Genomic DNA, 27,077 nt, shown 5'->3' with positions numbered 1-27,077 from the left:
GGTCTCGAACTCCTGAACTCATGATCCACCTGCCTTGGCCTCCCAAAGTGTTGGCTTACAGGCATGAGCCACTGTGCCTGACCAACCCTGCCCATCTCTTTACTCAACATATTCTCCAGCCACAGCCTTTAATCACACAAAACCTTTCATAAATTGGGACTAAATAGTAGGCCCTTCAAATGCTGAGTGAATGCAAGCTGTAGGAGGACAAGAACACTGCTTTGTTTGCACTTTGCTGTATCTCAAGCACCTAGGAGAGTACCCGGCACATAGTAGGCATGTAATAAATATTTGTTTCTTTTTTTGCTTTTTGGGTTTTTTTTTTTTTTTTTTTTTTTTTTTTTTTGAGACAGGGTCTTGCTCTGTCACCCAGGCTGGAATGCAATGGCACAATCACAGTTCACTGCAGCCTCGACCTCTGTGCTCAAGCAATCCTCCTGCCTCAGGCCTCCAAGTAGCTGGACTACAGATGCACGCTACTGTGCCTAGCTAATTTTTGTAATTTTGGAGAGACGGGGTTTCACCATGTTCCCTGGCTGGTCTTGTACTCCTGGGCTCAAGCAATTTGCTTGGCTTGGCCTCCCAAAGTGCTGGGATTACAGGCACAAGCCACCGCACCCGGCCTTGTTAAGTGAACAAATGAAGCTTGATGCATGGAGGGAGTATAAACTGAGATAATAAATAATCTTAAATACCATTTCTAATAGCTTCCTTTTATAGATGAGAAACTGAGGCTCAGAGATGTCAACGGATTCCTCTAGGGCAAACAGTCAGCCAGGCAGTAATAAGTTAGTTAAAAACTATTGTCCAGGCCTCCTGATGCTGTTTCTACTATCCTGCATTACTTCTGTTTTTTGCATTTCAATGACCTATAATTAAGAGCAATGAAATTAGAAAGCAGCAGTTTATAGATCTCCAAAGAATTTTATTCTAAAGATGTTTAGAACCTCCATGACACAGAATATTAAGGCAATAAAAACAAATTAGAAGTAAGATGGGCGAAACAAGCTGATTTCAGGTCAATGAAATGAAAGCAACACTCTGTGCGTTTCAATGCTGCTGTGTAGAATTGCTGAGGTTACCTCCATTACTCTGCTTTGAAACTGCTCGGTAAACGACATCAGACATTACTCCACTAACACTCACAATCTGGCCTTCCCTGCTGGTTCCCTGGAGACTAACGCATACCCAAGCTTCAAAAATTTTCCCTTGGCAATAAAAGTGTATATATTTTGAAAGGCAATAAAATAGAGGCTTGTGTCATCTTTGGAGGGGCTTTTTGGAATCTTCTGCAAAGATTTAAAAATCAAAAAGCTGCTTGGTAACCATCTGCAGGGTAAGAAACAAATAAGCAATAACCAAGATGGTTTTGAATGAAAACCGGAAAAGGAAATCTCCTCCCAATGACATCAAAAACAAGTACACATGACCACCAGCTCTGTGCCAGGTATCGTGCTAGATGCTGGAGGGTCAGCAGTCTACGACCAACAAGGTCTTTGTCCTCATGGCACTTGGGAAGGGGAAGTCAGAATCAGTGACATTAAATAAAGACAGCATCACAATTGGCTTACTATAGTGGTGATGCTTGCTGTGAAGTAGATATGCAGATGCTACTGGAGCGGGTCACAGGGTCATCAGATGTGCCCAGGCAGTCCCAGCAAAGGAAGGGAGAACCAAAAGGCTTGCTCAGCTGCAATGACGGTGAAGGCGGCTCTGCATGGCCAGAGAGCTGGTCAGAAGAGAGCAGAGCAGGCTTTTCCTCAGAGGACACAGTCACTACAGATTTGGACCTCACAGCAATGAGAATCCAGAGATTATACAGAGATTATCGGGACCGAGAGTTGACTGCTAAAAGATTATTCCTTAAAAAACAAGATCGGGCTTGGTGGCTCACGCCTGTAATCCCAGCACTTTGAGAGGCTGAGGCGGGTGGGTCACGAGGTCAGGAGATGGAGACCATCCTGGCTGGCTAACATGGTGAAACCCCATATCTACTAAAAACACAAAAAATTAGCCAGGTATGGTAGCACGCACCTATAATCCCAGCTACTCAGGGGGAAGCTGAGGCAGAAGAATTTCTTGAATTCGGGAGGCGGAGGTTGCGGTGAGCAGAGATCACGCCACTGCACTCCAGCCTGGGCAACAGAGCGAGACTCCCTCTCTAAATAAATAAATAAATAAATAAATTTAAAGAAACAAGTGTTGATAGTTTCAGAACAGTACAGGCAGTTTGACATAAGCACATATAAATTAGGATGTAGGGATTATTTGATAGCATTCACAAGTGACAGCAGAAAGGCATGTAAATTAGGATGTAGGGATTATTTGATAGCATTCACGAGTGACAGCAGAAAGGCATGTCCATGGGTCTAAAAAAAAACTGGAGGGAGAACTTAGTAACCCCAAATGGCATTGATAAAAGTACTAGGCATAATGCTTTGAAAAAAAAAAAACAACAGTCCAAAAAAAATGTCAAAATAATCAACTTTTTAATTTAGTATATAAGCTAAACAATAATAATAATATTGGTGCTATTATCAAAAGTATCCCGCCTTGTGAAACCTCCCTCGGCTCCTCCAGCCCACACCGGTCTTGGCGTCTTTTGAATTCACAGACCCCACCTGGTGTCTAAGCAGGTACATAGCAGTAAATCAGGCACAGCTTTGTGGGCTCTCCTGTACGGTTTCTCATTATTCAACTCTTGCATTTAACATACTTTCCATGTGTTTATGCCTAGACTACCCACTGGCATGGTGAGCTCCTTCAAAAATTCCTACATACCTTGGTACCATCTGGGGCACCTGGCAACCTACCACACACACAGGAGCTGCAAGTATTGACTCACCAATAGAACAATTGGTGTAAAAGAGAAAAAATAGAGTTTTGGAAATAATTTGCAGATTTGGATTCTAGAGATCTTTCACAATTAACTTCATCATATGTTAAATGGAGCAAATCAAATCCTATTATACTAGTAAGAAGAGACTAAGGAATGTCAGAAAGCTCATTTTGAAATTCAATTGTTTGGAACACATTCCGCCTCATACATGAGGGGAAATTTTTTTCTCAGCTTTCTCTGTCAAGAATATTGTGCTTTCTCTGAAAAAGAATGAGCATGATTTTATCTTGCAGACACTGTAGATAGTATTAATTAATTATGTTTCCCTCCTTCCTTTTACCATTAGGCAGCTGAAATCCAAATCTGTGCTTTTTTGTGGTAACTGACAGAAATGTATATTTCTTCATGCAACCTCACCCCAGCTTTGCCATTTTTACATTCTTATTTTCCTTTTACCTTTTGCCCCTTGGTTTTTGTTTTCTCCAGATACATCTATATCTACAGATGTCACTATCTCATATCCTTTACAGAACTATGTTGCAGCTAAATTTGTAAATAAATTGAATAGTTAAGCGAAGGATGCTTTAGTGCTCCACAATTTACTATGCTGTGCAGCCTTTGGTAGTGGAGTTTTTCAAACCAAGGCAATAATCCTCAATAAGCTGATTCTCAAACAGACCTACATAGAACGGTCTCCACTCCCATCCCATACCCCCACTTTCGCCCACTGCGCACTCTGCAAAACATCTAATGACATGATTAGACGGGCTTCAGGTGCCTGTCTTTAACTTTTCCACTTCCCTTAGCTCTTCATAGCATCCATTTTATCCACTGATCACTGGGTCCTGTCAGTTCTACTTGCCCAGGTCTCTAGAATCTATTTCCCCCCTTGATTTTCTACTGCTACAGCTGTAATTCACAGGCTCAATGTTTCTCCCCCAGGTATGACACCCCTGCTTGGTCTCACTGCCTCCCATCTCTGCTCCATCCAATCTACCTTCCAGCCCAGAAGTGAAGGTTTTGTGCCAAAATGCATTCACCCATCCAAACATTCAATAGATATCTACTAAGCACCCACTAAAGATTAGGTGTGCGTGAAGCCCTGGTGACAAAGAAATAAAGAGACCCAGCCTCTTCCCTTAAACAGCCAGTGAACGGTGCAAAGGCAGGGCAATAAACCATGGCATGGTTTGAAAAACGAGCATGAGGACTGCCAAGGGTCCCTTTGGGAAATGCTGAACAGAGCAGGTGCATGGCACATTCAAGAGCTCCTTGGAGCACGCAGTACCCTCAGGCAAGAGTGGAAGAGAAAGCAAGGAGGCAGGCAAAGGCCAGGGCAGGAAGGCCCTGAAAGGCCATGTGGACCTCACCATGTGATTTCTGTTTAGAAACTCTCAATGGTGCCCCATTCCAAACCCTTAAGCATGGCCTCTATGCGTCCTGGTGTAGCCCCCAAGCTACATGTCTGATCCATTCTCAGTTCGTAGTAATGTGCTATACCCACCTACACCTCACTCCGCAAAGACTCCAAGTAAACTCACGCTCCTGGCCTGATTCAAATCATTCCCTTAGGACACTCTGGATCCCAAACCGTCTCCTCCACAACTCGGCCTGCTGAAACCCCACTTACCGTTTCTTCAGTATAATACTGCAGCCACTAACCAGTAGAAATTAAGCATGGTCCTACCTTCAAGGAGGTTAGACTCTTGTGGCAGAAAAGGATACATTTGGTAACTATCATGTAACTATAAAAGACATGGTGATGATATGTGATAGGTGTTTCCATAAAATAATCACTTCACTGCAATAACGACACAGTGGGAGATGAGTTGTTGGACTTCTCAAGAACTGTTTCAAGAATAAAAGAGCATTTAAACTGATCCTTGCCAGTTAAGTAGGGTCCAACCAATCACAACAGACACTAATACCAGCTGATTGTCACCCCTTCCTTCTCTTGCTGTACCCCATTAATAACAGCATCTCAGAAAATGCCTGCTGAATAAACCATACATAAGCATAATAAATTCCAAAAGAAAATATTAATTATGTAGAGTATCATCCTTAAATGTTACTTCTCTTAATTCTAACAAAAATCTAGAGAGGATTTTACATTAGCCCTATGCCACCGAGACTGATGTCCCCAGTGTCCCCTGTAACCTCAGACATGGGTGACATGAGGACCTTAGTGATAAAAAGTCTCCACTGGCCATTTCTCCATTGATTATGGAAATGAGCAGTGAGCCCCAACTCCCCAATTCTTACGACAGTTCGAGAACCATCACCTTGGCATACTTGAGAATTAAATACTAAGCAGAGCGTGTTTCCTGGAGACAGGAATAATTGAATTTTCATGAAACGTAATGCAATGTTTGTTCATTCTATGTAAACACATACAGATTGCAAGTAAGGCTAGATTAATTCCTTCAAAGCACACTAGATTTCCACAAACATAATGAAGCTGTCTGAGGTAATAAAGCCTTAGAAGTCAACATTTGAAGACTTTTTCATTTGTTTCCCTATACCTGAAGTGGCAGGATAAAAATAAGATGAAAATATAGGACTTTTATATGTAAATTAATCCCAAAGTAACTTTTCTAGGAAATACACAAAAAGTTCACAATGAAAGCAAACTATGCGTGCATACACAGGAATGAGCAGCAGCTTAGAAAGCCCCGAAGTGTTTACAGCACCTCCAATCGTATCTAAAACACCAGATTCCTGTCCGTGGAGCAGGATTTTCCCCAAATCTTCATGAAAGGAAGCGGAGGTAAACAAAGCAGAAAATTAGGGAAGGACCCTGAATACCTTCATGAAGAATCACGGAAGATTATCCCGAGAGGCACAGCAATAATTAAAGAGGTAGCCCAAGGCGATGTATCCAGGGATTCCACATAGGGCAGATTGGAGGAGGGAGACCCTGGAGGCAAGGAGACCCGTAATAAGAGGCTCTCAGAGAAGCCCCTGTGTGCTTCTCTTGCCTCAACCTTTGAATAAGCTGTTCCTTGTGTCTGGACTAAGAGGCAGCACACTACATCCTGCACGTCAAGTCTGGCTCCCTAACCCTCTGGTTTTTGTATGGCCTACAAGCTAAGAATGAATTTTTCTTTTTTAAATGGCTGGAAAACATCAAAAGAAGAACACTATTCATGATGCATGGAAATCAGAGGAAATTGTCACTATTCATAAATAAGGAGTTACTGGAACCCAGCCATACTTCACTGATGGCCACCGCGACCCTCACACTACAACAGCACTGGGGAGCTGGAGCAGGAGACCAAGGCCAGCCCAAACCCAAATGCCTACCACTTGGCCCCTTACCAAACTGGTTCGCCCCTGCAGACCACATCACACTTCCCCTTCCCCACTCCCTGTTACCACTAACCCTTACTCATTCCTCACACCTCAGAGTAGAAGGCCTTTCTGAAAACTTCCCCAGGTCACACTAGATGCCACCTCCTACTATTCCCACAGTGCAATGTGCTGCCTTCCTCACAGCATGTGTCAGTACATACTGACTACACACTTACCTGACCATATTTCCCGCCTGACTGTGAGCTGCAGGAGGGCAGGGGCCATCTGTAGCCTCATACAGTTGACGCTTGAACCACAAAGACTGGAACTACACAGGTTCACTTCTACATGGATTGTTTTCCACCAAATGTGGGTAAAAAATACAGAATTTGCAGATGCAAAACCCATGTATACAGAGGGCCAACTTCTCATATACGCGGTTCCTCAGGGAGCTGCAGGACTTGAGTATGTGCAGATTTTGACATACTCAGGGGTCCTGGAATCAGTCCCACATGTATACCAAGGGATGACCGTATTTTCCTCATTAATTGGTACAGGCTGAGTATTTCAAATCTGAAAAACTTGAAATCTTAAATGCTTCAAAATCCAAAACTTTTTGGGGGCCCACATGATGCTCAAAGGAAATGCTCATTGGAACATTTCTGATTTCGAGTTTTCAGATTAAGAATGATAAATCAGTAAGTATAACGCAAATATTCCAAAATACACACACACACACACAAAATCCAAAACCCAAAACATTTCTTATCCCAAGCATTTAATATAAGAGATATGCAATCTGCACTACCAGTTATTCAGCAAATATCAAAATGAATGAATGCATGAACAATGAATGAATAAGTCAAATAAAGACCTGAACCACATGAGAACTCTTGCCTTATGCAAATGAATTCCAGTAAATTTAATAGACAAAGGAACCCAGGAGAATGTTTATTTTTCTGAAATGTTACACTTTTTGGCCTTTCTCTTCATTTCTTTATGATAATTTTCATATGTAGATAAAATCTTAAGTCTATGGCTTTTCCTTTTTTTTTTTTTTTTGAGATGGAGTCTTACTCACTCTGTCAGCTGGGCTGGAATGCAGTGGCACAGTCTTTGCTCACTGTAACCTCCACCTCCTCCCAGGTTCAAGCGATTCTCCTGCCTCAGCCTCCCGAGTAGCTGGAATTACAGGTGCCCACCAACACACCCGGCTAATTTTTGCCTTTTTAGTAAAGACGGAGTTTCACCATGTTGGCCAGGTTGGTCTGGAACTCCCAACCTCAAATGATCCACCCGCCTCAGCCTTCCAAAACGCTGGGATTACAGGCATGAGCCATGGTGCCTGGCCAGTGACTTTCAACTTCACTGATGAATTCAAAATCTCCTACAGAGCTCTCTTACACTCTCCGATCTTTCACTTGCAACTATCTCCTAGATATTTCTACCTAGAAGACATTTCAGGCTTGAGAGGTCGAAAGCAGGGGTGCAACCTACATAGCTTCTCTGTCTCCATCTTGTGAAATGGCATCATGAGTCACCAAGGCTAACTTAGCACCATCCTCCTTTTTGCTCATCGCTTACCCCCATTCAATCCACATATCAGATATGACTGTTTAGCCCCAGGTCTACTTAATAGGCATGATGTCTATAAGAATTACAAATGCATATACTGTGTGATTTAGCAATTCCACTTCAAGAAATAAATCCTATAGATGTACTTGCATGCAAAATGTGACACATGTACACAGTTATTCACTGAAACATTGTTTTTAATAGCAAAAGATGGAAACACACAAAATGCCTATCAAGGGAGCACTGATTAAATACATTATGGTTCATACACACAATGAAATACCATGCAGCTGTGAATAGAAATGGGAATGCTTTCTAACATTCAAACATCTCTAAAATACATTGTAAGTGAAAAAAAAAAGTAAAAAATATTGTATGCTGCTTTTGTTTTTAAGGAGAAAGAAAAATAATATATATTTGTATTTGCATTAAAAAAACTTGAGGACACAGAAAAACAGACATGAAAGTAGTGGGAGGAAGAGTGTACATACTCACAGGCACACTCGCACCCCAAAGAAATGCATGACCTATAAAATAATTGTATACAATACATGAAGAGGAGGACTCCCTTCTTCCACTTTCTCATTGCCTTCCCTTCCCAAGTAAGTCTCTACTGGCTGCAATAACAACAGCACAGAGTCCATACTCCTTTAGCTTTGTGTACAAAGCCTCACACTCCAGGCTTCTCTGGATCTACCTCCCACCAGCCCTCTCATTGTCCCCTAGTCTACCCCAGCCACACTGTGATTCTCTGTCCTCAAATAAACATTCTGGATCTTTCGAAACTCTGTATCTTTGAATGTGCTATCTCCTCTGCCTAGAAGGCCCTGCCTTCCTACTGTCCTGGCAAAGGCCTATGCATTCTTCAAGATGAAGGTAAAAGAACCTCTCTTCCAGTTAATTCTTCTGGGATAACCTCCCTGATTTTACAGGCCACTTGCCTCCAAGCATGATCATGTATCTGCCTCCGGGGCTATTTGTGAGACTGCGTCCCTCATCAGACCATTCACTCCTTGAAGGCAGTTCTGCCTTGTTCATCTTCACTTGCCAAGCATCTACCTTTCTTACAAATGCTACTCATCCTCCCTACTTTATCCTCAATAAATGTTTATCCTCAGTAAATGTTTACTGAGGATAAGGTAGGGAGGATGAGTAGCATTTGTACATTTTGCCTTCTTAGGTAACAAGAGCCTTCACCTAACAGATTGTACTTCTCTGGATAATGTTCTTTAAAAATGCCTCCATGATGAGGAAGAGCTTATGCTAGTGATTATGATTTAGGTAGCTTAAGGTAGAGAATGGGGGTAAAAAGCGTGCTGTGGAATTCACCTACAATTCTCTGGAGGGTGTGCCAGTGGCAGAGTATTGCTCAAAGGTTCTGTGTGTCAATTATGCTTAGGAAAGCTGCAATCAGAACTAATCTGCTCCTTTAATCCATGACCTTTTCCTCATGCCAAGAAGGTGGTCCCCTGGCACATAAAGCCTGGTGATAACTCTTAAAAGGCACACAATCTGGCCCCTCTCTGCCCACTGCTTCTGCTGCTTCAGCTCCTGCCCTCATCATTGAGAGCCTAGACAATCCTCCTGTTCTCCTTGTCTTTGAACTTGCATTTCTTCCACTCACACTCCACAGTAACGCCAGATTCCCAAATATCAGTCTGGTCACATTATTTTCCGACTTTCAATATTTCAATGCCTCAGTACTACCAGAAGGATGAGATGTAAGGTCTTTGATTTTGCATTCGTAGCCCTTCCGGAACGGACCCTATCTAGGTTCCGACCTCCTCCGCCTAACTAACATGTTTCCTGGTATAATCCAGCGATCCATGAGTCAGTCTTCCCCAGACGCACAGTGCTGCCTCCCGCTCCCTGCATCTCTGCACAAGCAAATGAGTAGCCAACAGCTGCTCATGACACAGCGGGGGAAATGGGTGACTAAGTGAGATGATGGCTATGTTAATTTGTTCCCCTAGAGTAACCATATTACTATATATATGTATCTTATAACATCATGTTGTATACCTTAAATATAAAGGGAAAATGTACTTTAAAAACCTCCTCTTCCCTCAGCCCCTGTCATCTAAACTACTCAGACTTCATCTGTCAGCTCAAGCATCACATCCAAGTACGAAGCTTTGCACAAGCTCTCAGGGAACCATTTCCTCCTTCAACTGTTACCATAGCACCTTGGACAGAGCAGCTTACCCATCAGCCTCTACCACTGGACTGGAAGTCCCCCAAAGGCAGAAACCACCTCGACATCCATAGCACCTGGGTATGGTTCTTACCACGCAGATACTTAAAGGTTTGCTTCAGGGATGGAAGAAAAGAGGGAAGGCTGATTCTACTACATGAAGTATCAAATACACATAATGGATTTTGAGAGCTTTTTTCTTTCTAATGCCTTTGAAGCCCACAAGCCCTCAATTTCCAGGGCTCCACAGACAAATGATCTAAAATGGTAAATGAATGTTCTGAATTCCTTATGTTAGTATCAGCTACTTCCCTTGGTATTGAAGGCATGCCTCAAGGTGAAATTTTTAAAGAGTATCTTACTATAGTTTGTCCCTGCTTCCCCAGAAAACATTTCTATCAGCCTCCTAGTTTACTGTCAATCCCAGCAGCCAATGGATGAGCATGTCCCCATGTGTACTTCTTGGGACAGGATCCATAGAAGAAATCTTTTCATGAAGGGATTCTGCGGTCAAAGAAGTCTGGGAAATACTGCACACTCCCTCCCTCAAACAGAGCTAGTTCTTCCTAGCTTGGAGACACTCTCCAGTAAAGAAAACTCAAACTTTTTCAGACCATCATTTGACATACTTAGGTGACTATCAAGTCTTTATTTCTGAGAATCACCCAGTAATATCCAACTCTTGAATTATACCAATTAAGAATCACAATTTTAAAACCTGGCATAAATTTTGCCTAGTGACATTACCTGGGATAAATTTTGCCTATTGACATTACCTCATTTTATCCATGGACATAACAACATGGCCATTTCATGAAGACATTGCTTCCAGCCTAAAATACAGGAATGAACCTTGAAAAAAAAAATGATACAAGAAAAACAACTTAGCAGATTGTGTTTATCCCCACAGTACCATAAATAATTCCTAAACTTCTAAATTGCCTTTTTGCAAGGGAGAAAATAAAATTGAGCCACTGAGAGCACATGACTACCTGCCTGCAAAGCTGCAGTGATCCCATGAAGCAAGAGTTTCATAAATAGTTTAAATAAAATCCAATTATATGAGCATCCTCTTTTCTCTCTCTCTCTCTCTCTCTTTTTTTAAGGCCTCTAAGAATTTCTTTAAGAGGAGGAAAAACCCTGATTAACCAACCATATATACCCAAGTCCTGCTGCTACACAATTTTCTATGTGGTGCTATACAACAAAACACAATCCTCTATGGGTTTTATTGATATTAAGAACCTCTAGGCTGTTTAAGATTTGAGAGCTAAAAGGAAATCTGAAAATTCCATAATTTAGGCCCCTCATCTTACAGATGAAGAAACTGAGACCCACAGGACTTGCCCAAGATCTCCAGCCCAGCTGGTGGCCAGGCCTGACTGGAGCCAGGTCTTCACTCTGAGGCCCATGTGCTTCCCACTGCACCATCCTTGGAAACTGGGAATTGTACTGAATAGCTGAGGGCAGAAAGAGTCATGAGGAAGCTTCAAAAATTAGATCAGTTTCCCCCCACATTTTACTGTTTCCATGAGCCTGAAGAAAGAATAACAAACATTGGGATGAGGAGTGGGGGGTCCACCCACCCACACACTCATCCATCTAATTTATATATGGATATTGAGTGTCTTCTATGTGCTAGGCATTGTTCTAGGAACTGGAAATACCATAGTGATCAAAACCAAAAAATTCCCTGCCCTTATGAAGCTTACAATCCACTGATTCCAGAGTCTTCGACCTGAGGTTGATTACAAATTTAGACACCTGGCACTAAGAGTTTTTTCTTTTTCTTTTCTTTTCTTTTTCTTTTTCTTTTTTTTTTTAGACAGAGTCACACTTTGTCGCCCAGGCTGGAGTGCAATGGTGCAGTCTCGGCTCACTGCAACCTCCGCCTCCCGGGTTCAAGCGATTTTCCTGCTTCAGCCTCCCAAGTAGCTGGGATTACAGGCACCTGCCTCCATGCCCAGCTAATTTTTGTATTTTTAGTAGAGATGAGGTTTCACTATGTTGGTCAGGCTGGTCTCAAACTCCTGACCTCATGATCCGCCCGCCTCGGCCTCTCGAAGTGCTGGGATTACAGGCGTGAGCCACCATGCCCAGCCTGCACTAAAATTTTAAAAAGGTTATATTGCAAACACATGCACGTGCGCACACACACACACACACACGCACACACGCAAGAGGATCTTCCATATATCAGTAGCTTTACAAAAACCTCCCATATAGAGGACATTCCAGATAAATCCCACCCCCAATCCCTGTCTGGTTTTCAGAACCACCACCACAACCCACTAAAATACTGAGAAACTATTTCAGTGGCTTCTCTGCAGAGGGAGGGAAGTAAAAAAGTCAAGTTCTTTCCAAGTATCCTTCCTGCTAAGTTAGAAAGGGGGGTGAAGAGGAAATACTTGAGAGAAATAAATGAGCTGAATTTTCTGTGAATGATATTGGAAGAGAGAATCTTAAGCATTCTATGAGCCCTTGGTAAGCTGAAAAACAATATGACAACCACAATGTATGCTGTATCAGCCAGCTACAGCTGATCAACAAACCACTACAAAATCTCAGTGCCATGCAACCACCACCACCCATCTGCGGGGCTGGGGCTCGGCTGGTCCAGACTGGCTGAGCTTCAGGCCCTGAGGTTGGTTCGGGTCCACTCCACATGCTTCTTACTGTTCTGGAACCAGCAAGCTACATAGGGCATGTTCACCTCATAATGGCAGAAGCTAAAAAGGGCAAAAGCAACCGCTAAGTACATTTCAAGCCTCTTTTCCTGTCACATCTGCTAATTTCCCTTTAGCCAAAAAAGTTACAGGGTCAAGCTGGAGCTCAGCAGGGCAGAGAAGTATATTCTTCCCATAGCACACAGTGCTTCAAAGTCACGGGACCAAGTGCACAGATACAGGGAGGGGTGAAGAACTTGGAACAATACTACAGACTGATAAAAGAAGGGACCACTTGCATCAATATCAACTTGCCAAATTCCATTTCTTTTCAATCCACACCTTTTATTTGCTCACTCACAAACTGTCCCAACAGCTTCTACGTGTAAAAAGCTAATGGTTAGACTGTGTTATTGGTGTTGCTGTTTCAGGAATGGGAGAAGACAACAGGAAAAAGGATAACAGTTGAAAATGGAAAATTAAGTCCACATTGATGAGGGAAAAACTGGAAAGTTAAATGGAAATTGCTTCATATACCTGGCAAGCATACAAGACCTTAGACGTTGAAATGAACATACAGGACAGACTCTCAGCTTTCCAGATGTTTCTTATAATCTAGAAAGCATGCCACAGACGTATCGCGACAGTTGCAAAAACATCAGAAATGTAGACATATACCACAGCTTAAGACAAGGTGCCAAAGCCTTTATTTTTATTACAGTAATGGAAATACCGGAGGGGTGGTGTGGATGAGAAGCAGGATTAGGGAAAACTAAAAAACATAGGAGGAAATAAATCTAATTCAGTGACAATGACATCACTGGACTCCCAGACAAGCTCTGAGCTACATTTCCTAGTTAAACAAGCACATCCTAGAGTACGACTTCCCAGCCAAGGGAAACTGTCACTGAGGGTGGGACTAAATCTGACAGAACACTAGGAAAGAGAGGGTAAATGCTTGGAAGTCATTAAATATTTAGAATCCCAATGCTGAAAATATGAATGATAAGGCAGTAACATGAGAGACTTAAACTACCAGAATCAAGCATGACAAGCGACAGGGTTATCTCCATAAAACTTGCCAACTTACACCCACGCACAATCCCAGGCAAAGTGACTTTTTTGGAGAATGATGTTATATAAAGAAACCTAAAGCTACTCAAAAAAAGAAACGTGTGTGTGTGTGTATATATATATTCCATTTATGAAAGAGCAACTTAAGAAAAGAACAGAAAAGAAAAGCCACAAACCTAAAGAATATAATTGCAATACATAGAAATGACAAATGATTAGTAAGCGATATAAATGTAGAATTCCTGCCAATCAATTTTAGAAGACAGAAATGAGCCTCACCCAAAAAATGAACAAAAGAAAAACTATAAATGTCAAATAAATAAATAAAAATGTGTTCAAACTTAACAGTAACCAGGTAAATACAAATAAAAACCGCAATATACCATTTGATTTAATTTATTATTTATTTACTTAATTTTTGAGAGAGGGTCTCACTCTCCCACCCAGGCTGGAGTGAAGTGGCGGGATCATGGCTCGGTGCAGCCTTGATCTCCTGGGCTCAAGTGATCCTCAAGCTTCAGCCTCTTGAGTAGCTAGGACTACAGGCGCACCACCAAGTTCAGCTAGAGATACTATTTTCAACTTATCAGACTGCCAAAATAAGTTGAACAAGGTTAAGTGTTAAAGAGGATGTAAAGCACCAGGGAACTTTAGAAAGGCTTAAGACAATGTAAATTGGGCCAACCACTTTGGGAATCAATTTGATGATACCCAAAGATGCTCGTAAGTGCTGACTTCTAGCAATTTTACTGCTATGTAAAATAGAGCTCAGTGAAACTCTTATACCTATATATTCAGATGTATAAGAATGTTCAGCAGTAGCATTTGTAATAGCAAAAAGAAAATTGTAACCAAGCAAATATTCATTAAAGAATGGATGAATGAACTACGGAACATTCATCCAATAGCTGCAAAAAACAAACGGACTAAAACTCTACCTATGACAACACAGATGAACTTCATACGAATGCATGAAAACCAAAAGTCATGAAAGGATCTATACTGTGATTTCATTTGTTAAAATATAAAAGCACATGAAAGTTAACTTGTTTTACTATATAAATAGTAAAACTATAATGAAAATAAAGGTAATAACACAAAATTCAGAATGTGATTGCTCCTAGAAGGGAGGGAGAGAGGGAAGGAGGGAAGACACTGACAGGGAGGCATACACAGAGGACTTCAACAAAGATGAGAATAAGTTATCATTTGGAGTGAAAGAACAAAAAGAAAACTTACAGAATATATTCTAGCATCCTTCCTAGTCTCATCAGAAAATGGACTGAGTGGCTGGGCACAGTGGCTCATGCCGGTAATCCCAACACTTTGGGAGGCCAAGGCAGGCAGATCACTTGAGGTCAAGAGTTTGAGAGCAGCCTGGCCAAAATGGTGAAACCCTGTCTCTACTAAAAATACAAAAATTAGCCGGTTGTGGTGGTGCACACCTGTAGTCCCAGCTACTCGGAAGGCTGAGGCAGGAGAATCACTCGAACCCGGGAGATGGAGGTTGCAAGGAGCAAAGACTGTGCCACTGTACTCCAGCCTGGGCAACAGAGCAAGACTCCATCTCAAAACAGAAACAAAACTAAGAAAGAAAACGTACTGAGTCGATAGCTTCTGGGAACATGTTCAGTGACACTAGTGACCAGGAAAAAAGAAAGGGAATTATACCACCACCAGTATGAGCTTGATACTGTGGCACATGCCTGTAGTCCCTGCTACTTAGGAGGTTGAGGTGGGAGGATCATTTGAGGCCAGGAGCTCAAGTCCAGCCTGGGCAACACAGTGAGACCCCCACTTCTAAAAAACAATAACAACAAAACACCAGTGTACATTTTTTTCCTGTTAAATGTAAAGAGTAAAGAGACTGATAATGTTCAATATTGGTAAGGGTGTGGAAAAATCAACACTTTCAAATACTGCAAGTACTTTTTTCTATTGTGCCTATGAATATGCATCATAAACCTTGGGAGGAAAAAAACAGTAATTCCACTTTTATAAACTTATCCCAGGAAAATATTAAGACAAGTGCGCAGGACACATGGATAAAAATTTTATTGTCAACAACTCATCGATCTAATTAAAATAAAGAGCTTCTGCACAGCAAAAGAAACTACTATCAGAGTGAACAAGCAACCTACAGAATGGGAGAAAATTTTTGCAATCTACTCATCTGACACAGGGCTAATATCCAGAACCTACAAAGAACTCAAACAAATTTACAAGAAAAAAAAACAAACAACCCATCAAAAAGTGGGTAAAGGATATGAACAGACACTTCTCAAAAGGAGACATTTATGCAGCCAACAGACACATGAAAAAATGCTCATCATCACTCACCATCAGAGAAATGCAAATCAAAACCACAATGAGATACCATCTCACACCAGTTAGAACGACAATCATTAAAAAGTCAGGAAACAACAGGTGCTGAAGAGGATGTGGAGAAACAGGAACATTTTTACACTGCTGGTGGGACTATAAACTAGTTCAACCATTGTGGAAAACAGTGTGGCAATTCCTCAAGGATCTAGAACTAGAAATACCATTTGACCCAGCAATCCCATTATTGGGTATATATCCAAAGGATTATAAATCATGCTGCTATAAAGACACATGCATACGTATGTTTATTGCAGCACTATTCACAATAGCAAAGACTTGGAATCAATCCAAATGTCCATCAGTGACAGACTGGATTAAGAAAATGTGGCACATACACACCATGGAATACTATGCAGCCATAAAAAGGGATGAGTCCATGTCCTTTGTAGGGACATGGATGCAGCTGGAAACCACCATTCTCAGCAAACTTTCGCAAGAACAGAAAACCAAACACCGCATGTTCTCATTCATAGGTGGGAATTGAACAATGAGATCACTTGGACACAGGAAGGGGAATATCACACACTGGGGCCTATTGTGGTGTCGGGGGAGGGGAGAGGGATAGCATTAAGAGATATACCTAACGTAAATGATGAGTTAATGGGTGCGGCACACCAACACAGCACATGTATACACATGTAACAAACATGCACGTTGTACACATGTACCCTAGAACATAAAGTATTAAAAAAAAAAAAAACCCATCAACATGGGAGTGGCCAGAAAGATCCATCCACAGTGGTTATGCAGTCACTGACAATGATGATGTAGATAAATATTTGGTAACATCAAAGGACACTTGTGTCACATTTCTTGTGGAAAAAATTATTACAAAAAATATTCAAAGTATGATTCTACTTTTTACAAAACATATAATAATTTCTACATGTAGGTATATGTGACAATTACAAGTATGCATAAGGATTTAAAGTTTTATATAGCAACTAAATTTTATAAAGAATCTATTTTATGTAGAATCATGGAATTACTTTCATTTTCATTTTTATATTTTATTTTCTGAATTTTTCAGTGATTACAGATTGCTTTTACATCAGAAAAAAAGTCTTACCATCTTAGCTGTTTTGAAAAGGGAAAAAGGCTAAGTAAATATTTGAACAGGCATCTCTATTCTGGCAGCTTGAAAATATGTCACCAGGAGAAACTCGAAGCAAAACCTACACATGGGGCTGACGTGTATTTGTTTGCTTTTCTCAATGGGCACTAAAAAGGGCAAGACTGACTTAAAGGAAGAAAGGAAAGTTAGGAAGGTGAAAGAAAGGAATGGAGAAGGAAGGGAGGGTGAGAGGAGGGAAACGAGCCAGAGTTTCACAAATCTTAAGACAGTCTCAACTAACTGGCCTCAAAAATGTACCAGGCTTAATTCTGATTAATAAAGTTGAAGAGTAAATAGACAAGTGGAGCCAATACCACACATTTCCAGCACCACATGTGTGTCACGCAATTATCCTTTCACCTGGAGTGCATACACAACCCAAACTACGGTTCAGGTCCACTACGGGGGCATGAGCCCACCAGTCCATCCCTCTCTCTGATTACAACCAAAATCTCTAAACAACTAACGAAGGACTCTGAAAAGTAAACAAACAGAAAAATTATAAAGGAGAGTTAATACTTGGAAAGGCAACCCACACAGAGTGAAGTTCCTGCTTTGTTTTCTTCTCATATGATTTTGCCCCAAAGGTGAGCCCCAGTTGCACAGCTGCACAACAACACAGGCAACTCAACTCAAAGAGAAACCTGTCTCTCTGTCTGCAGATAAAGGGATTCTGCAAGTTGAGGAGTCTGAGGGTATGATCTTGGGGTAGAGAAAGCCCAGGAAAGGATGCCCACATTCTCTGTGGAAACCTGCACAGATATCGGCCTGACACTGGAGTGACACACGCACAGCACAGACTCAAACCAGCACAGAAAAAGCTGAGAAAACTGAACTGAGATCTGAACCACTCACACAAGTTTCAGACTAACCCCTCAAGCACCGGATGGACAAAAATAAGCCCAGCAACAACTGACACTGAGAACTGAATCGCTGCCCCTAGGAAGCAGATCCCGCTGAAAGCCTAGAGCTCACGAGGTTGATCACCCTACACCGCAGATGACAGGATGCATTCAGAATGTGCAATATACAATCCCAAATGTGTTTACAAACCACCAGGAAAATGTCACCAATTCTTAACAGAAGTCAATCACAAGACGATCAGGACATTAGAACTATCAAAGAGATACAGGTTCAGTATCCCTAATCCAAAAATCCAAAATCCAAAATGCTCCAAAATATGAAACTTTTTGAGCATGGACATGATGCCCATTAAGAAACGCACATTGGAGCATTTTGAATTTTTGATTTTTGAGTTAGGGATGCTGAAACAGTAAGTATAATGCAAATATTCCAAAATCCAAAAATCTGAAACACTTCTCGTTCCAAGCATTTTGGATAATGGATATTAAACGTACTTAAAGCAACCACTGTCACTTTGCTCTATGAGGTAAACAAAAACAAACTTGATAGAAATGAAAATACAGGAATTCTCAGAAGAAAAATAAGAACTATAAAGCAAAACCAAATGTAAATTTTAAAACAAAAAAAAAGCACTGAAATAAAAATGTATTTGGCGATCAAGGCAGCAGAATGGAGACGACAGAGAACAGAGTCAATGAACATGAAGATGGATCTGTGGAAGTTATCCAATCTGAAAAACAGAAAGAAAAAGATTAAAAAAAAAAAAGTAAGCAGAGTCTCAGGGTCTCCTGGGACAAAATCAGAAGATCTATCATAAGTGTAAGATAAACTTAAAAGAAAACCGTACCTACACATATCAAAATCACACTGCTGAAAAACAAAGATGGGGGGGAGAAGTCTTGAAAGTAACCAGATACCACAGTAAAAAATTATAATTAATAATTTTTTTTTTTTTTTTTGAGACGGAGTCTCGCTCTGTCGCCCAGGCTGGAGTGCAGTGGCGCGATCTCAGCTCGCTGCAAGCTCTGCCTCCCGGGTTTACGCCATTCTCCTGCCTCAGCCTCCCGAGTAGCTGGGACTACAGGTGCCCGCCACCTCGCCCAGCTAGTTTTTTTGTATTTTTTTTAGTAGAGATGGGGTTTCACCGGGTTAGCCAGTATGGTCTCGATCTCCTGACCTCGTGATCCGCCCGTCTCGGCCTAATAATTTTTTTTTAAAAAAAGAGAGATAACAGTATTTACAAGTGAAGAATGACTGAAAATATTATGGCTCTCTCTTTAGAAACTATAGAGGCAGAAGACAATGGATCAACGTCTTCAAGTTGCTGAGAAAAAAAATAAAAATCCATCAATCTGGAATTCTATATTCAATAAAAACATTCTTCAAAATAAAGGGGAAATAAAAACATTCTCACAAAAAATAACACTAAGAAATTATCACCACTTGACGTGGTTTATAAAAAATGCTAAGGAAAGTTTTTCTTATTGAAGGGAAAAATAATTACCAGAAGGAAACCGGAGGTATTTTCAGGAATAAAGGAACAGCAACAGAAATGGTAAACAGCTAAGTAAATACAAAAGAAAACTACTTTCCTCTTAAGGTTTTTTAAAATGCATATGACTGTTTAAAGGAAAAAGTGTAACAATGAATTGTGAGGTTTTCAATGTATGTAGCTGTAATTTATGTAACTATAACAATATAAAGGCAACTGGGGAGGAAGGAAGACAAGGTGGGAATGGATATTGTAATATAAATGAAACAGAATCCAAGGAAAATTACCAGAGATAAAGAAAGACATTTCACAATGATAAAAGGAACAATCCCTCATGAAAATATAACTACCATGAAAATATATGCACCTAATAATACGGCTTCAAAAAAACATAAAAAAAAATTGACAGATAAAAGGGTAAAATAGACAAGTCCATAATCATAGTAGAAAATCTTACTCTTTCCTGAGCAATTGATAGAGTACTAAGACCGAAAAATCAGTAAACATAGAAAGAGGAGCTAAACAACACTATTCAATTACCTTGATGTAACTGACATTTATAGAACACTCCACTCATAGGCTTTTTGCCTCTAGAGAATGGAAATATAAGTCCACACAAAGAATTTTACAATGAAACACTACTCCAGATAAAAAGGAATAAATTGATACACACTATACACAACATGGATAAATTCCAAAATCATTATATGCTGAGTGAAAGAAGCCAGGTATAATGAATACACACTGTACAATTCCATTCATATAAAATAGTAGAAAATCCAAACTAATCTATAATGACAGCAGGTAGATCAGTCATTGCCTGAAGACAGGAACAAGGGGAAGAACAGATTACAAAAAGTCCATGAGAAACAGCTGGGAATGAAAACATTTATCATCTTGATTGTGGTGATGGTTTCACTGGTGTAAACATACGTCAATAATTGATCAAATTGTATACTTTAAATATGTGCAGTTCATTACACTTCAATTATATCCCCAAATAATTGGGAAAAATATTCAACCTATGCTATAGACAGGGTTTTCGAAGTATGCTCTGAATTGGGCCATTCATAAGAATTATCTAGGGTATTTGTTTAATATTCATATCTTGGTCTCCATCCCAGACCTCCAGATTCTGATGCTCTATGAACAGACATTTTAAACAACCTCTCCAAGTAATTACTAGTCACACATCTGAGAATGACCACTTAAGGCCCAATTCAAAGACCGCCTCCTTTATGAAGCCTCTGCTGATCCAACTGATAGACATAGTTCACTTTTCTCATCTCACAACGCTCATTCTCACAAAATGCATTTATATGCATGACTATGTTCTAATGATATAATCTTATCTTCCCTAGTACACAGAACTACAAGTTTTCACAGGGAGAAGGTATGTTTCACCCATTTTCCTAACTTCCTCTGTCCAGCACAGTGCCTTGCACACAAAAGACACTAATTACATAAATGGCATATTTATTACTAGCACCGCCTTCGTTCATGCTATTACAGATTCACCAACTTAGATCAACAACACTGAACCATGTTAAGTATGCGTAGAGGCTACAGAGATCAACCACCAGAGAGAGGGGCAGACTAGAAATAGATTCATGCCAATATAGGAAAAGCAAAGAGAAACTACATCTCTCCTTGCAAACAAGAACCTAACTCACTCTGGGATGCACATTTCAAATACCTATCGCATCAATATTCCATCCTGCATGTAACCAGGGAAAGGCCTGGCACCACCTTCTCTAACCCATCTCTTCCCCACACATTCTGCCCACGATACCCCGTTATGAATACTTACCACATGGTACTGTATACGTCTGTGTGTGCTGTGATATTTTCAAAAGCAGGAGCAATGCTTACTCACTTTGATATAGCCTTAGAAGGACTTCAAGAAATATTTGATAAGCAAGCCAATGATGATCCTTTAAAACCAGAAACTGTTCATGTACCTGTTTACAAGGTTTTCCCAAAAGAGCCAATTTTTAAATTTTGACAAAAAGGTAAGGAAGGAAATTTCATTTTTAAAAAGATACTTTTAACTATCAAGCTTCTTCTCCCTCTTGGCCCACATAAAATCTTCTAAACTTCACAGGGGCAAGGAATGGTAAATTCCTTCCTGGCACGATCACGGCCCATAGCTGTCCCAGTGATGGTTTTGGACGTGGCGCTCCATTTACTATGTGAAAAGACACAGCAGCCTGAGTCAACCCAGTGGGAGGCAAGTGTGTAGTATTTGGGGACGTGACTCAGTACTGTCCTCAAAATACCTCCCTAAGGGAAAAACAACCAACTCAGCCTGAAAACGGTCACCACTCACATCACAATCACTCAGTCTAAGGATCCTGAAAGCAATGGTGAAGACACTATGACTTAGGGAAGAAGAAATAAAGTAAAATGCTAGAAGCCATTTAGAAGAGCCGTGTTCCACACATAAAAACACATATATGCCACAGTCGCTTAAATGTGTAATAAAATGTTTTTACTGACTGTTCAAATTAGTAATCTAATTTCATGCTTTAATTAAACACACTCTATCACAGGAAGAGAACACACAGGGGGGCATAGCCCTTCCATAGAGGTAACTACAGAACAAATAAAGTTTTGTTTGCTATGTATTTGTTTCATTTTATTTCAGTTCTTTCATTCTATGTTAGGCAGAATGATTTATTTGAAATGCATTTTTAGCAACTTCAAAATCATGCAATTTACTATTTGGGGAGCATAGCTTATTAGTTAACAGTTGTCAGAAAGACTTGGCAAGTTTCACTAGCACTGTCTAGCTATCTGATCTGAATTACCTTTCTCCGGCTCTGTAAAACACGGGTTATAATAGCATCTATCTTGGAACCTTGTTAGCAAGGTTAAATGAAAGAAAGCATATGAAGCATGCTTTATGGGACGCTGGCATCCAGGAAGGACTCAACTGATATCTGCCACTATCATTGCTCCATCAGCTTCTTTGTTTTCTGGTTATTTTAGCACTCACCTGATTCTCTGTAAGAACCTTAAAGGGGAGTCATCAATTATATTGTTTCTTGGAAGTTCTCTTTAAAATCAGAAGGGAATGAGGAAAAGTAAAGAGAGGGGAAGAGCAGGGGTGGGGAGGAAAAAGGAAGCGAGAGCAGGGAAGCAAACATAGAAGAAAAGAAAGAAAGAACAGCAAAACTGAACGAGCGGGATAAAGTATACATATTCGGTCTTTCTCCATGCCATAGAACTCAAAAAACAGAAAATCAGCTGCACTTGCAAATGTCTGTGGTTAGTAACTGCCAGGAAGTTTACAAATTTTAACTACAGCCATCCAAACACCTTCGAATTTGAGAACACAGAGAAGAACTCTTTCATAGTAACTTCAAATTCAAATAGCAAAGTCTACACAGAATCTCTTCTGTAAAATTGTCTCTTCTTCCATTTCTTTAGTTTCCCTCTCTTGCATTATGGCTGGGCGCAGTGGCTCATGCCTATAATCCTAGCACTTTGGGAGGTCAAGGTGGGTGGATCACCTGAGGTCAGGAGTTCGAGACCAGCCTGGCCAACATGGTAAAATCCCATGTCTACTAAAAATACAAAAATTAGCCAGGTGTGGTGGAGGGTGCCTGTCATCCCAGCTACTCGGGAGGCTGAGGCCCAAGAATCGCTTGAACCCAGGGGCAGGGGCAGAGGTTGCAGTGGGCTGAGATCGCGCCACTTCACTCCAGCCTGGGCAACAGAGTGAGACTCTGTCTCAAAAATTAATTAATTAATTAATTAATTTTTATGTATACAGTTTCCCCAAAACTCAAAGCACATCCTACCATCACTGTGAATCTCTGAAACATATTTACAACTTAAGTGTCTTTTTCACTTTATCATTCCATTCAAGAATATCTAACACGGCAGATCTAATTGCAGAACAGCAGCCTCATTAATGTGCAATAATGACTTTGAAACCTGTTTCAGATAACAATATTCAGCCAATTACTGTGTGAATCAACCTCATAAAAACCCATCAAGGATATTGGAAACCGTGCAAGGAAGTGCAATTCCAAGCGACAACTGATGTGTAAGCTGATCATCCCTGATTTGCTTTCTGAGCTCCAGCCTCCTGACACCAGGCACTGCTGGGAGGAAGCCGAGCAGCCATTCAAGTCTTTTTCTAAAAAACAAAACTATCAAAACATCACAGAGGCATCTGAAGTCAGCTCCTACTCAAGGAGAGATTAAATATTTCATATTCACGCCCGGTATTTTATGTTTTCTGTTGAGATGCATATAAGTCTATTAAGCTGATTTTCCTTTTCTTCCTGTTTATTACTCTTACTTTTCTTTTTCCCTGTAAAATCACTCACTCAGTATAAAATCGCAGACACAGACATGACTAGAGGTCAAAGAGGTAACAAATTACATTTGGTTAGAAATTGTTTCTATGACAGGCAGGAACAACTTCCGTTTAAATATTTCCTACTAAGGGGACCCTCTGTTGATAAATGGCTCTAACCATTAGAAAAATTGTAAGTATAACAACATCAGCAGTTCATTTTTATTGAATGTTCACTGTGTGCCAGACCCTTTGCTAAGCACGTTAGAGGAATCCTCTCAATCTATCCCCATAATGGAACTCTGAGGGTGTATCCCTGCACCCATCTTAACCATGAGAAGGCCAAGGCTCATGGGGTGATGAACCTGCCTAAAGATACACAGCTGTTAATGAACAGAGTTGTGACAAAAACCCCGGGTTTCCAGACACCTAAGCCCAGGCCTCACAACTTCTCCTCCCAGGTCCTGATGTCAACCCCTATGCTCCCTCTGCTCTAGGACAGCTCTTCACCTATTTTAAAACCGCCCACGAAGCCTCCAGCCCTGTGCCAGGCTTTCTCCTGAGGCTTCCTCAGCAGGATGAAGAGGAATCTGGGAGCCTGTGGAGTCCAGGCCTCTGCAGACAGAGAGTACCTAAGAGTAAGAAGGGAAGGCCAGGCCTCCAGTCTCCCAGCCAAGGTAACACAAGCTCCTGCACTCCATGCACCCTGCCTCGTCACTCTCTGCTCATCCTCATTTTCCAAGCCCATCACCACATATATGTCCTTACCCATGGTCTATTCACCTTTCTTAGCTACCAAGAAGGACCCCTCTTCATTCTGCTACAAGAGGCTGGGCGGTGAACCCTGAGTCAGAACTGCCCTCCAAGGCCAAGCAGCAAGGGTCCTTCTAAGGGAGTAGAACCAGAAAGGTTTCCTGAACAATCTACATCAGTTCCTCACTGCTTATGCAGTGAGCTCACATGCCTGATCCAAACCAACTTTCCCTTTTTTTCTTGGAGGATTTATATTCTGAAAAAAAAAAAAGAAACAAAAAGAAAAAAAGAAAAAAAAAAATATATATATATATATAATTTTTTTTTCTTAGACTGAGTGTTGCTCTTCTGCCCAGGCTGGCTGGAGTATAGCAATATCGGCTCACTGCAACCTCGGCCTCCCGGGTTCAAGTGATTCTCATGCTTCAACCTTACAAGTAGCTGGGATTACAGGCACACCATCACACCCGGCTCATTTTTGTATTTTTAGTAGAGACAGGGTTTCACCATGTTGGCCAGGCTGGTCTCGAACTTCTGACCCCAGGTGATCCACTCACCTCAGCCTCCTAAAGTGCTGGGACTACAGGCATGAGCCTGTAATATTTTTAAATTAAATTTAGATAGTGACTTCAAAAAAGTACTAAATTCAGACAATGACTTAAAAAATCAAATTCAGATAGTGACTTTAAAAAATACTAAATTCAGATAGTTACTTAAAAAAATACTAAACTCAGATAGTGACTTAAAAAAAGAACTCACAGCAATGGTCTTACAGAAAAGAGCCAGACAGATCCTTCTGAAATGCCTATAGATATGGGTAGAATTCAATCAGCAACCTTGTGTTTCCATTTTCTCTCAGTCAGGTGGCATGCAGAGGGAGGTGATGGATTAAGCATCATGGGCCTATGTGTTTTTACACTGCGTTTTAGTGTATTTATAAAATACTTGCTGAATTTGGGACACTATACTAAGTGCAGTAAGAACAAAAATGGATTATGCATTGTCTTTGTTCTTAAATAGTCTGAAAGACAAACTACACTCCTGTGACATGCAGCAAATGCCTTTGGGGCAATTACAAAGCAACATATCAACAAACACGAAATCACAAAGTACAAATCCAGCAGCCAAGTGCTGACAAGGAGGATCTCCAAAGACAAAGAGCCTTCGCAAATAGATACGTGAGAAATAAGTTTTTCCAGGGCTTAGTATCAAAGACAAGTCTACAGGGGTCTCTGAAGAGAGACCAATGATGCTGCTGCCCCCACAGAAGTATGTAAATACCTGCAAGGGTGCCGTGGGGCTGCCTGAGAAGGGAGGGTTCCTTTAGAGCATGTGTAAATAAAATGTGGGATTCTTTTGTACCTGAATTGACCAGTTGTTGTTCCATCACCCCGCAGCCAAGAACTTCCAGCCATTCTCCATGAAAGTTGATCTCCATCTCAAAGGAAGGATGTGTAAAAGGAAAGTAGCAGTCTACCCATCTTATCTCCAGCCCTGCAAAGTTGCCAAAGAAACAAATAAGTAGTGTTAAATAGCTGTCTGCCCTTTCTTGTGATCAAATTTTCCCTTCCACTAATGACACCAATTACTACATTCTGAGTAAAATAAATAGCAAATAAACTAATTTGCAACATGTTAGGGTGAGGCAATAAATCTTAAAACTTGTGAAAAACTGGGCATGTCTTCTCCAATATAAAAAACACTTTGTGTAATTCCAGGACCCACTGAAACCAAATCAATCACTTGTCAAATCCCTGCCACCAGCTGGCAGAAGAAAAAACTAGGCCAAGTTCATGGGAAAGCAAGTAATTCTGTTAGTTTCTATACATGAAAATGACATTATTTCAGAGTTAAAGAAAGTATATTTTTACCATATATTCCTCCAAACTTATATATCAACAATATGACCAATTAAGATAAACTGATCAACTTTTACTTCCATAAGTATACATAGATATATATATTATTTTTAAGTTTATAAAGCTAATGAAAAGTCAGATTAAACCAAATCTATCAGTCAATTTTAAGCAAAACGTTTTAAAAGTCCAACATTTTTCCTACAGATGAATGATAAAAAGTACATATGCTAAACGCCAGAATGAATTTCTAAACAAGCAAACATAAATACAGCACTCCTGAGAAAAAAGTGCTGTAATTTAAGCAATGGCCTTATAATTTAACAAGGGAAAAGACTAATGAATTCAAAACAAAGCCTGCAAAGAGCAGAGGTCACCAAAAGCAGTGAAACCGTAGCAGAGGGTCACCTAGGAACTCGATGCCCCCTGAGAAGAGCACAGAAAAAAGTGGGCATCTTGACAAATCCTAGGTTCCTGTCCCTGTGCTCCTCTCCCTTCCTGTGCTGGCCTCTTCTTTTTTTTGGCAACGCTCTGCTAAAGTACTCGATTCTCCATGGTAATATGGACACGCCCCCTCGTGAATTCAGAATACTGTATGTTCTCACCCCAAACTACCTACATTTTAAAAATCTTGTGTAAATCACAATGTGAAGCAAATAAAAATA

General features: G+C 40.7%; 1 protein-coding gene and 1 long non-coding RNA gene across 6 annotated transcripts in view; both read right to left on the bottom strand.

Moving 5' to 3' along the window:
• The window catches only part of LOC126953929 (uncharacterized), a 28,536-nt gene extending 11,625 nt beyond the window's left edge, over positions 1-16,911 (bottom strand). Inside the window, exon 1 of the long non-coding RNA XR_007725416.1 lies at positions 30-16,911. This is a non-coding gene — a long non-coding RNA (uncharacterized LOC126953929). The remainder of the gene's footprint in view (positions 1-29) is intronic.
• Positions 1-27,077, bottom strand: part of FARS2 (phenylalanyl-tRNA synthetase 2, mitochondrial) — a 515,781-nt gene that overhangs the window by 307,130 nt on the left and 181,574 nt on the right. For all 5 annotated transcript variants that reach the window (XM_050789678.1, XM_050789675.1, XM_050789673.1 and 2 more), the window contains one exon: positions 25,919-26,050. In XM_050789678.1, coding sequence (XP_050645635.1) covers positions 25,919-26,050 — 132 coding nt within the window. The remainder of the gene's footprint in view (positions 1-25,918; positions 26,051-27,077) is intronic.

The sequence above is a fragment of the Macaca thibetana genome, chromosome 4 (assembly GCF_024542745.1).
Source record: "Macaca thibetana thibetana isolate TM-01 chromosome 4, ASM2454274v1, whole genome shotgun sequence".
NCBI lineage: Eukaryota > Metazoa > Chordata > Mammalia > Primates > Cercopithecidae > Macaca > Macaca thibetana.
Note: the sequence above shows the minus strand (reverse complement) of the source record. Positions and strands in the feature narration are given on the sequence as shown.